Here is a 13,354-nt window from a genome sequence, read left to right on the forward strand (position 1 = left end):
TATTTGCTTGGGTTTTGTTGCTCAAACATAAGTTTCCACATTGACCGTCAGTCTCTTTAATCCCATTTAGATTCCATGTTCATGTTTAGACTTCACGTCTTCACTCTGCTCCTTCAAACGTCTTTGAACTGTTACATAGTTGTGGAGGGAAACCATGTCTTTAATAATCGTTTTCTTTTTCGTAATGTTGAACCACAGCAAATGTGCCTGGGCTACAGGTTCGGTTTCTCCATTGCAACATCCACTAAGGTCACAGGGGGAAGCACCTGCTGCGCCTGTAGAAGTTTACTTACACGTGTTCAGTGTTCAGGAGTAACCACCCTCACAGAATGATTTGTGCGGCGCTGTAGGGCTCTTTAATTAGGTGGCACTAACAGGGCAGTTACAGCATATCAATGAGCACTAATGACGAGCTGCATTTCCTCTGCACCTATTGTTTGTGAGGGCAGACAGAGTAGCATTGTTCCCAGCTAAACATCGAAAGAGCGAAAGAGCGATTTTCTTTTTTGTTCTTTCTATTTTGAAATGGGCCATATTTTTCCCTCTTCCACAAAAAACACTTTTCGTTGTGGTTATTTCTTTTCAATGTTTTAGTTTTTTTCAGTTCTGTGGGAGAAAGAACGTTAAGGGAGAATTTGCTTGAGGCATAGCTTGAATGTTACACACCAAAGAAATAAAGGTCTGAGGTGAGATATATCTTTATGTAAATGAATACCATTCTTTTAAATGCAACTTCCTTTGGTTCGGGACCACACTCCTGCCAAAAAACAAACGTTAGGGAAACACAAATACCCTACACTGTGTGAAGCGCTTTGGGAGACTTGTGTTATTTGAAAAGCACTATACAAATAAGCTTCCTCAAACATATTCACTTTTTTGTTCTCTTTTTGTTGCCCTTTGTTTAGAAAAACTTGAATCACGGTTTTAGTCCTGGTGTGAAAAGTTTGAGAACGGCATGGTTAGGAATTAAATATGTTTTTCTTCACTCAGGACCAGTCTACACCAGATATCTGTTGCTTACAGTACTTATAATACGTACTTATAATATGAAGCAATCTAATTTCAGTTTCATTCATGTGTGTATAAAAGCCTTTCATTAGAGGCGTCAATGGAGCCATTTGACACAGCTTGTAGATAAATCCACTTTCACCGGCAATTAATTTAATTCACGTAATTAAACCCTTAAGCGTTAATGATGCATTGCACGCAATTGTAATTTGACAAAAGTGACGGGAGTTTGTAAATATTTGACTGTGGAATTGTCTCAACTTCCCGTCTAACTCAATCCCTGCAGATTTCCGAAAGTAAAATATTCTGAAGTGAGGTTTTGAACTGTGAAAACTTTGAAAGTCTCCCGAGAGCTGGAGATTCAATAGATTGACCTTGTTTGACTGCAGGTCCCTGCAAAACAAACACGGATCCAGATCGCATTATGAGTGTGCGCACAGTGTATACCAGTGGAAAGTGTCCACGGAGTGAAAACATGGGACTTTGAGCTCATGAGCACAACAGAGTTAAGGTGTTTAAGAGGTCAGAAACTCTGCAGGAACTCAGGCACCGTGGGAGTCTTTTTTCTTCTTTTTGAAAGACCTTTAAAAGTTGTTTCTCTAGGAATGGATAAAAAGGAGGTTCTGTATCAAAACTAAAAATTCATTTCAGGAATAGTAATGCCAGTTAATCTAATCTAACTGCTTTTTCAGTAACGAATAATCTAACGCATTACATTATTGTACTTTTCCAGGTCTTGCTGAGTTACAATTCGGTCATTTTCCTTTTGGGTAAATATCTACTTCTTTTTTTTGCGTCTCGTGGAGTGACGTAACAATGCGGCAAGTCACATTTTCAGCACAAAGCGACTCATGACATAAACCAAGACAACAAAAGACGAGGAGAGAGATGGGAATACGTCACTACTCTGAATCTATGGCAGCTTTGTTAATGTTGCTGTTAAAATGCGCTTCCAATAACGCGAGTATTGGCATAACCTGTTGTGACTTGCATTTTGAGGCGGGGGAGTGATGTTGGTGGCTAACTGATGTAACTAATAAAGTAACTTGTAATCTAACTTAGTTACTGTACTGATTATTTGATTTTAAAAGTAATTAAGTAACTTTTTTTAAACAAGCACTCAACACTAGCCTAGACCGTAAACTCCAGTCAATTATTAGTTCCCTGCATGCACGTCTGGGCTTGATCTCAGTGGCTGCGTTACATCGGTTGACGTTCTACCTAGCATTCAGCGAGCGGGGGAGGCGGGTGTTGTAGGCGACGTCAAGCATTTGCGCCGATTTGCTGGTTGTAGTTTGGCAATGGCGGCGGATACGAAAGTAATGAAAGCTCTTCAATCCATCCTGGCTCGCCCAAATATCCAGAAATTGAAGCCTTGGAATGTGTAAGGAATATCCCCAAGAGTTATGATAGAGTTATGATCGCTGCTTCACTCACTCGGGCGCATTACATACGTCACGACCAAACGCTAGCGAAAATCAGATCCAATCGTTTCAAAGGAGTTCACCCCTCCCACCTGATAACGGAGCTCAATTGATAAGTTCTAGACCCCACAACATAAGGACGAGGGTAAAACCAGGCTAACTCAACAGAGACAAAGGTACCCAAAAATTACTGATAACATGAACCAGTCACGAGACAAATTAATATTAAAGGTAAGAAAGATACTTCTATGGTATAAAGTAAGAATAAAAATTAGGACTCAACAATTAAACTCTACCCAGCCCTAATTTCACTCACCGCGTTGCCTACATATTGTGCATTGCTGGATATACACTGCGTTCCAAATTATTATGCAAATTGGATTTTTGTGTCAAAAAGGTTAAAAAAAAAACAATAATAATGAAACACATGGATGGCATCGTGTCTTGGGCCTCTATGAATCACTGACATGAATCTCAGAGACCTGGGATGATTAGTGTTCAGGTTAAGCCCAGTTAAGGGAAAAACTACTGAAAAAGGGTGTTCCACTTTATTATGCAGATCATCATTTTCAAGCAATATGGTAAAGAAAAAGGGTCTCTCTGCTGATGAATAGCGTGAAATAGTTGAATGCGTTGGTCTAGGTATGAAAACCTTCGATATTTCATGAAAGATTAAGCGTAATCATCATACTGATAAGAGATTTGTGGATGATTCAGAGCACACTCCGGTTTGTGCAGGTAAAGGAATAATATGGACGGTTTCTGCCAGACAAACACATCAGATTATGAGAACAGATGCTACAAAACAGCATACAGGTATTTGAAGCTGCTGGTGCCTCTGGAGTCTCCCGGACATCAAGGTGTAGGACCCTCCAGAGGCTACAGTTGTGTATAAACCTTCCATCCGGGCCTCCCCTAAACGGTTAATTGAATGTTCATGAACAGAAAAGGCTGCAGTGGCTCAGAAATACATGAGGACTCATTTTCAAACAATCTTGTTCACTGATCAGCGCCGTGTAACCCTGGATGGTCAGATCAATGGAGTAGTGGATGGTTGGTGAATGGCCACAATGTCCCAACAAGGCTGCGACGTCAACAAGGAGGTGTCGGAGTCATGTTTTGGGCCAAAATCATAAGGGAGAGAGCTGGTCAACCCCTTTAGGCCCTTTTAGGCTCCCTGAAGGTGTGAAAATGACCTGAGCCGTGCTTTCCCGAACAAAATCCTCTTCATGCATGACAACGCACCATGTCATACTGTAAAGAAAACCTCTGCAACACTGGCTGATATGGACATAAAAGGAGAGAAACTCATGATGTGGACCTCCTCCCCTGACCTCAGTCCTATTGAGAACCTTTGGAGCCTCAACAAGAAAAACATCTATGAGGGTGGGAGGCAGTTTTCATCCAAACGGCAGCTCTGGGAGGTTATTCTGACATCCTGCAAAGAAATCCAAGCAAAAACTCTACAAAAACTCACAAGTTTAATGCATTTAAGAATTTTGAAGCTGCTGTCACACAAGGGCTCCTATGTTAAAATATAACTTGACCTGTTAATATTTTTTTGATTGAAATAGCTTTTGATTTCAGTAAGTATGACCTCCTAATGCTACAAATACAACAAATGACCATTTTCAGTTAATTACGAGCTTTAAAATGTATTGAAACGATGAGTTGCATAATAACTTGGAACAGTGGATTTTGAGGTTTTTACTATATTTATTTTTGAAAAAAATACTGTTATCAGTAGGAAATTTTTTCCACCACATTTAAATGATCCTCTACCAGTTAAAGACTTGAAAATTATGCTGACTCTCATTTGAGTTGACAATTTAGAAAATCTTAGAAAGATGTGATTTGCATAATAATTTGGAACGCAGTGTATGTGATCATTTAAAACAAAACAAAAATAAAAAAAACAAAAAAGAAGAGTCTTTTAGGGCTTAAGAAAGTCTTCTTAAACCCTAAAAGACTCAACATATTGACAGATGAACAATGTTTTGTTTGTTTCTTTGGGCGTGTTACACTAAAGTCATCTGGCTTTGGCTGTTTTGAGTTGAGTTTTTCATTGCAAAACAACGGGGCCGGACTAATGGCGTGTCAGCCTTCTCCCCGGGTACACTATATTCCAGCTTTCAGACCAGTGGAACTTCAGAATTGATGAAGCTTCCTGGTGAGTGGTGAAACTTTTTGCCACAACAACACCCGTGTGTATTTTATCTGGATCGGATCAGGATAAAAACTCGACGAGATTACCGATCACTTTTCAACCAACGGCAACCTGGACATGGGCCTGAAGCACATGTCAATATCACCATTTCAAATCACTGGATATTCCGCATTTTAAACATTTTTTTTGCAAAACGTCAGTCTTCGGAAGATTGTGGCGTTACATAAGCAAATATCTCAATCATGTCAGAGATTTAGAAAGCTGCACGAGGCCAAGCAAAACGCCAAACCTCGCATGACTCGATCACTGCAGCCCTTTCCAAAACAAACATCTCTTCTTACGTAACATGTATCTGACTTATACGATTTCACAGGCTACAGGGTGAACAGATGTCAAGCTACTACGGCATACATCCCCCCCATTTCGTATGCTCTTTGTGTACGCTCCTGTAAGTGATTAATCTTTCATTGACCTTTCTTGGAATCACATGGGCTCGCTTGAGCATTATGCCGTTCAATTACTGATAAATTAATTTGTAGATTCACCTGATTAGCGTGTTGTAGCTATAATTGTGTCTACAGATAATACCGGGAGTGCGTTTGAGTGTGAAAGCCTCGGGTGAACGGGCATGGCTCGTTGAATTGCAGAGTCTCCTTTGATGAGTAATGTTGCCAGTCATGATCCTGAGGACTGAGATGAAAGCCTATGGAAAGAGAGATCCATATAAAATGAAGGGTCAGGGCCTCCTTGAGCTCCCGTGGGAATTCGAAATGTGCCGTATTTGCAATATATATCCTGCCAACTCAGCCTTTCAGTTAATTTAATCATACGGGCATGCCTTTGACTGAGAGATGTGTTTTCCTTCAGATATAATATAAACAAAGCATGCCTTTATTTGAATCAAGACAAAAATCAATAGCGAGTCATTATACATTTTTTTAGTCACCAATTGGCTCTTGGTTTTGAAACTCCCTGCAGTTTTTTCTTCTTTTTTTTTGGAAAGAGCAAGAGTTCCAGGTTTCTTGGCTGCGTTATTGGCGGATGATACAGCAGAGGAATGTTGAAAAAAGGAGGTTGATGTAAGAGCGGGGTTTTCCATTCAGAAGTAGTAAATGGATACGGGAGGCAGACAGCAGCCTTGCACAAAGAATTAACTTCAGTGATTGAGAAAGCGGGTGTTGCGTGGCAGTAGCTGAATGGACTGGTTTATAGGTACTTGGTTTTTAACAAGTGTATCTTTAAGTGGCAGAGTTTCGGGTGTAAAGAAAGAGTTGTCACTTTGTACAGGACTGTGTTGCTTCCTGCAGATAAAAAGGTGATGGAGGCCTGGAGAAACAAGTTGTCACCTTTCGTGTCATGCAGTAATTCTTATCAATGCTTCGCAAAGGACAGATAAGAAAAGACTATCAGTACCAGTCTACTTCAAATTGAGTACTTGTGGATCACAATAAAAAAGAAGCACATATAAGCCTTATCTATGGACAGAGCAGTGGCATACAGTGTTGTCTGTGTTGGGCGATTGATTTGCAAACTTCTTTTCTTATGCTACAAGCAATTAAAGGTGCACTATGAAACTTTTTGGGCCAGATCTTGTGACTGGCGCAGTCCGTGCGCAACTCTAAACGCAACATAATACACGCGTGATCTTGCATGTGGTGCAGGGTTTGCTGCGCCACTAGGGAGAGGGCGTTTTTTAAGAAAAAGAGGCCGACTGAGGCGTGGTTCATGACAAGCAGCACACGCGCTACTCTTCTATAGCAACCTTCACATTATGTTCCTCTGTACATCGCGCTGCCTTGTCTTCTTCCTTAGAATTGACGTCAAATTGAAAACAAAAGCGAAGTCTGTTTGAGCGTTACGCATGGGCTTACTTTGATACTGTAGATCAACGCGCACACCCCCAACACCAAGACAACAACAGTTTTCCATAAATAAACCACAACACCACGTCTAATCTGCGTTTTAAGGTGACATTTTCATCGTGTGTCAGTCTTTACCTCCTGATGATGCTCCTTGTGCAGCCACAACTCAGTCCAAAAGAAAGACATTTTACAGGGCACTTTCAGCCGCTCCAAGAATCCTGCAGCTGTAGCGCAAATGTTCCAATACGCTAGTTTTCTTGCAACTGCTGCACAACTCTGCAACTCCTCCGCAGCCGATATGACAGTTTCTGATCAATTAAATCCTGTATATTTCGTAACTTTGCGCATTCGAACGGTGTCCAGCGCGAGGCTGCTGCCTCTCTTTCCCGCCCGCTCATCTTGGATCTGCAGTGAGTGGCTGCAGCAGCGGAGGGACAGTTTTATTTCTTTTATTTTTATTAAACATTGCGCGCTGCATCATGCATATTATGCGTTTGCAACCCACCGCCTTCCGCAGGTCTGGGGAAAGCATGGGGAGGGGGCGGCACCACAACATCACAATGCGAGTCTGTCCACCCCCCTGTCCTGCCCACTTTTTGCGCCAGGTATGACACTGAAGATTGCAAGGAGCTCCACCCGCATGCGTACTCGTCTTCTCTACAGCCTGCGCTATGAACCACAAGATCTGGCCCTTTAAGTGCCAAAAAAAAGTTCATACTAGAGCATATTTGATCTTTCAGTGACCCAGTGGCGCCTATGTTTTCCATCCCGGTGGCTCCTATGAGGCTTCAGGATCCATTTTTTTCTGTTTTTTTAGGGTTTCTGGCAGGTTTTCAGAATGGAATGTATGCGTTACCATGGATACAGTTCAATACGCAATGGTAAATGGTAAATGGTCTCAACTTATATAGCGCTTTCCCACCAACATTAGGCACTCAAAGCGCTTTACAGCAAGGATCCACTCACCCATTCATACTCTCATTCATCCACCAATGTACGCAGACACTGGGGGCGATGTGGGTAAAGTGTTTTGCTCAAGGACACAATGACAGTGTGCACTTTCAGGAGGTGGATGAAAACCTAAAAAATTATTGAACTTGGAGCGTCCTACAGGCCAAGTAAAGTAAGTAAAGGTGCTATGCTAAACACCCAAGCATCCGCTGGGACACTGAAAGGTCAAAAGTTCATCAATAATATCAGCTTTTTTAATTACATAGTAGGCCTACACCTTTAATGAAGGAGGATTGGCATCACTCATTTGCTATTCAATGGATGAAATGAAGAACATGGACCATTTTCATGCATTCAGAAGTACGTTATTCTAGAAGTTCTAAATTAGCTTTATTATCAAAAACAGTTCCAGTGTTGTGCATCCCACTGTGTTGAAAACCTTGTGCTAAAGGCTAACCCCGGGATTCCACATCACCCGCATGTGCGCTCAGCTCCACTCCGCTCCGCCCCGACTCCGAACAGCTGCGACATCAATGCCCACTGTCTCCACTTCAGTCCGCCCCGGTCCTCTCCGCCAGTGCTCCAGCTCCACGAGGAGCACGCGCACAAAGCAACGACTTTGAGAAATAAACCTAATAAACCCAATAAAATAATAAACAACTATTTATGAGCATGCAAGCTATACCGCGTTGAAGCATGAAGCCTGTGCCCCCCTCATACGCGAGGAAGAGAGAGGCAGAAAAAAAAGTTACGTGAACAAAAGCAACAGAAGCTTAATCGGGTCGTGTGATTGTTTTTGTGATAAACTCCCCAGAGGGAATTATTGAGGTCACTTTGTGTGAAATAGTGACATTTTCGTTGAAATAAAGTCCGCTCGGAGGGTATTTACTTTGAAAATATGGATATTGTTGTCGTTTTCTTTCCCGTTTGGGGCGGTCTGAGCTGTGGAGCTTGATCCGGCCGGAGCTGACGGGGCGCAGACGGACCTGGAAATAGGGTTGATCCGTATTTTTATCGTGGCGAGGCGGAGTGGCGGAGAGGCGACGTAGGCCCCTCGGAGCGGAGTGGACGATGTGGAATGTTTCTGAACGTTCAACATAGCAACGCATTTGCGGCGGAGGTCGGGGCGGAGTGGAACGGAGCGGAGCGGGCCGAGCACGGAGAATGTGGAATCTGGGGGTAACAGGTAAATCATCAGACAAATCAGACAACAACCAAGGAATGCTTCCACCCAAAAAGTATAAGATATAAAAGAGCTAGCATCATTGGTATATGAAGAAAATAACCTACATGACGCTATTATCCTTCACACTATACTGCTGACCCTAATGAAAATGTGAATTTATCTAAAAGCCATCTATTTTTCTTTTGTCTCTGGTCACCCCCATGCATTTCCAATAAGTGGATGAAAAAAGAAAAGAGTCACCCTATTTGCATGCCTAATGGGTCAGGTAATTGATCAAATAACTGAAATATCGACCGATAGATGCCCCCTAATGGTCTTTTAGTGCAGCGTTGGTGTAAAAGTTGTTCAATCAATTAGGAGTGCTGAGGTCCCTCTTAGCCGTGCCTGTCTGACTACGTGTGTGAGCAAGGCATGACCGATGAGTCGAGTGACCGTTGTGTGTTCAGTGGAGTGTGCCAAGCTATCTCAGCAGAGGATCGAGAAGGCTGTACAAACCGCTGCTAATTTCATCTGACGGATTACAGAAAAGCCCCATAACGTATCTGGTCAGAGCCTACTGCAATACTGCACCTTCAATAGACTCTGAGAGTGTATGAAGAGCTGACTGGAGATGTTATGATAGGGGTCAGCGGTCCACTTCTTTCAGCTGCTCCTCAGACTTAATTACAAGGGCGTTCTCACAGAAGCCAGAAAGTGTTTGAAAGTAGTGCACTTACTGTCAATTTGAAGGATTGTGACAGTTTTGAAAGATTTTGTTTGGTGTATAACATAAAGATTTTGATTCATTTCATATTTTGCTTTTTAATATGCCATCAAAACAAAAAAAGGATTGGATTTGATATATGCCATGGGTGGATTTGTCATTTCCCTTTTCTTGCCTCAAGTGGAGGAGCTCGGAGTAGAGTCGCTGCTCTTTCACGTTGACAAGAGCCAGCTGAGGTGGCTCGGGCGTCTGTTTCGGATGCCTCCTGGTCGCCTCCCTCTGGAAGTGTTCCGGGCATGTCCTATTGGGTGAGGTCTCGCGGAAGACCCAGGACATGCTGGAGGGCCTCTGTCTCTGAGCTGACCTGGTGTCGTCTCAGAGTCCCCCCCAGGCCCGCAACCGGTCCCCTGGGTAAAGCGGAAGAAATCAGATGGATGGATATGTCATTTCCACGTCGCCAGAAGGTCACTGCCTCATTTTTGCTTTGGTATTATTTTTCACGCACCCTGATCTTCCACTGGCAGTTAAATAAAAAGTTTGTGAGTAAGATTGGTCATCATGGTAGTGATTGCTATTTTGGAATGTGTTATACCTAGAGCGAGACCAGATCTGAGAATTTGGATCTACTGCCACTGAGAACAATGGCTGTTTTCCTAACGCAGAAACCTTTTGCACTTCTTGGTGCTTTTTAAGTACTCGCGTTTCGATTGAATTGGGGTACTGGGCTGTGTTCGGAGGAACTTCTTTAGCTCTTGGCCTAGGGTCGTACTTTCTAGTGAGACCAGGAACTCTTTGGTGACATAGAGGTGAATCACTGCATTTGGCAGTTATCTTTAAATATATAGTAAAAACACACAATCCAGCTGCTAAATTCCTCATTAAAAGGAAGCAAATCCTTGATTTTCTGTCAAACAGTGCGTGCTGTGTTTCTTGATCAATTATCAATTTTCCACGTTTAAAGTGTGATCTCGATGCCTTTGGACACATGCCACCAATTTTGTTCAGCGACCAGTGTGGCAGGTTAGCATGTACAGAGGCATGCACGGTAGGGGGTTCCTCTGGACATGGACTGGGGGGGCTTCACAGACTGTCCCCATGAACTGTTTGGTGCAAACCCAGGCAGGGGTGGGGGCGAATGTTGCTCCCATGTCTTCGGCACAAGAGGATCTCAAGTTCAATTCCTGGACATTATTGGCAACCATTTGTTTATCTATCTATTCATTTTTATTTGTTTGTTTATTTGTTTGGGACAGTGCATGTTAATGAACACACATAGGATATATGTATAAAATACGCCAGGCCATATTGTAGCCATGGGCGAATTTGCATCCATTGTCCGGCAACACATTCTCATTCATCCTGGCCTGTGATTTATTTTTTTTCTTGAGGTAGAGGAAACCGGAGCATCCAAGGGCAACCGGAGGCACAGGGAGAACATGCAAACTTCTGTCAAACCCAGGACCACCACGCTGCCCTTTATTTGGACTTGCCATGGCCTCTTACACATATCTCTCTTTGTGAATCCGATGAAAGCCTCAGAACATGCCTGCTTGGGAGACGCTTTGACCAAGTAACCTAGGCATATAGCACGCGCAAGCCCAGGCAAATCACATATATTTTACACCTGACTCTTTCCCTTGTAACTCATTGAGCACATTTGAGATCTTGCTGTCTAATACTATGAATTGTGTATAATAAGGTACCTAAATTCTGGGCTTATAGCTCTTTTAGGGGACCTTTGCCATTAAACCAAGGAATAAAAGTGATCAAATATCTGAAATCCATATGGTGGGAGCTCTGCTTCATAGAAGGCTCGGCAGTTGACCAAAAATAATTGACAATGGTGTGCAGACAACTCAACACAGAGCAAGTGCCCTGTCCACAATCTCCCTATTGGAAATCCATCACTCCTTGGTACACTGTCTTCACTTCTAAAATGCTCAGTATTAATATTTCCTCTCCTGTAGTCTGTCTTCCAGCTGCCAAGGAATCATTCAAAGTGTTTTAACAGGATTATCAATGTAAAGTGGTTTGTTCATGAAGCTTTAACAGGATTATCATTGTGAGAATAGAGGTAAATTAGTAATGCTGAGTGTTTGCTCATGGAATTGTTTTATTCTATGCAGTCCTGAGCGATTGTGCTTGAACATGTTTGAATGAGGTCCATGTACGCAGCGTGTTTGTTCTTCAGGAAAATTGTACTCGAAGACGGGAAGTGATGCCGGATTTACGTCCTTATCTGGAGAATCATTTCATTTTCCTTTCAAACTTGTGGCCCTACCATCATACTCCGCTTCCCCCATCTCCCTTCTCATTATTTCGACTGTTATTGTTCAGTTCTTCAGCACTCACAAGCTCCTTGGCTCTTTATTTCCAATAACCGTCCATGTCGGTGAACTCGATTAAATATGAATGATGATGGTCACTGGCTCAGTTTTCAAATGCCACCTCTTGCGTCTCATACTGTCGATCTTTGGCAGTGTGCTTTCTCATTGTCCCTTCCCAAACATTGTTCTTTTTAAAAAAAATCCGTGGTCGTATAATATTGTGCATAGAAACAATCATCGTTCGACAAAGACTCGATCTGTTGCTGACTTTTCAGTAACTTTGACTGGCTCACTCATAGTTTCTCCAACCTTTCCACCTGGATCTGGGAAGTTGTTGAATTATTACTTCAATAAGCCAAGCAGAATTGACACCAATACAGCACTTTTTTCCAAAAACAACCAGTGTGAATAACTGCCTATACTCTCAATAACCTATTCTCCTTTAGCCTGACACAATGCGCTGTATGAATTGCACTTGTTCGTCCCATCTCTGCCGACAGCTCTCTCCGTGCTTGTTAACCTTTGTTTCCAATGTCTCATTTGCAGAACCCGCTCCATTTCCAAGTGGCCATGCGGACGTCGGACGCCCCCGCATCCCGCCTGCTCTTCTCCCTGCTCATGATGAACGGCTGGTGGGACCTCAGCCTTCTCCTGTGCCAGGACTGGAACATCAGCGATTTCCTCCACCTCATCAAGAACAACACGCGATTCCAACTGGGCACTCTCGTCAACCTCTCCACCTCGCCTCTAGGTCCGCCCTCATTGCCGCCGTCTGTTGGAGCAGAGCAGCCGTCCTCGCTGTCGTCATTGCCGTATTTTGTGCCCGCTTCCGCGTCGACCACCGCTCCACCCTCATCTCTTAAGACCGACCCACAGCAAGCTGCCATGAAACTATTGGATGCGCTTCGGGATACCTCAACGACGACGACAGTGGTGACTTTTGGGTGCGATATTCGAGACGTACGGAGGATTTGGATGCTAGCCACAAAGATAATGCTCCCGGACTACCATTGGGTCCTGGGGGATAGTCAGAATGTGGCAGAGCTCAGGACAGAGGGGTTGCCGTTGGGATTATTGGCTCATGGGGTGATGGGGTCGCCCTCATTGGATCACTATGTACACGATTCCATGGAGTTGGTTGCGCGAGCAGTGGGCAGCGCGGCCATGCAAAACCCAGCCTTGGCCCTTATACCCGGGAGTACAAACTGTATGGATGTACGGCAAGCCATCAACGGGAGTTCCGGGGAGTTCTTATCAAGGTAAGCGTTGTCGCATTTTATTCCGAGCAATTTGTTTTTTGGGCCTCATTTTCCTTGTGGTGTTCACTGTCTGATGTGGACGCGTCTGATTGAAAATCGATACTTGGGCAGTTCAGCTGGACATTGAATGGTTAAATGTGATGTGCTGGCCGGCGCAAAACAAGAAAAAAGCACCAAAGTCAATTAAACCATCATCCACGTATGAAGCGGCCTTTACAATGACCACAAACTGAGTTGTGCTTGTTGAATTGTTCTGTTTATTATATACTTCTCATCAACAAAGAGCTGTAGGCTGGTGTATAGCCTATATAGCACACACAGTTAGCAAAGAGGGACAAGCTAGCCCCAAAACAGCGGTTAGAATACGCATAATCATAATAATCACCAACCCCTTGCCTCCTGCCAACTGGGATTTGTGGAAAAGCAGTTCAGGTGGGTCCCATGAAAAGACTGGTTTGACTTATTTT

The 13,354-nt window shown here is 43.3% G+C and overlaps 1 protein-coding gene across 1 annotated transcript in view; it reads left to right on the forward strand.

Annotated features, from left to right (window-relative positions):
* The window catches only part of grin3a (glutamate receptor, ionotropic, N-methyl-D-aspartate 3A), an 87,292-nt gene that overhangs the window by 6,828 nt on the left and 67,110 nt on the right, over positions 1–13,354 (forward strand). The window contains exon 2 of the mRNA XM_079582562.1: positions 12,175–12,887. Coding sequence (XP_079438688.1) covers positions 12,175–12,887 — 713 coding nt within the window. The remainder of the gene's footprint in view (positions 1–12,174; positions 12,888–13,354) is intronic.

Source organism: Gobius niger, assembly GCF_951799975.1.
Source record: "Gobius niger genome assembly, chromosome: 2".
Lineage (NCBI taxonomy): Eukaryota > Metazoa > Chordata > Actinopteri > Gobiiformes > Gobiidae > Gobius > Gobius niger.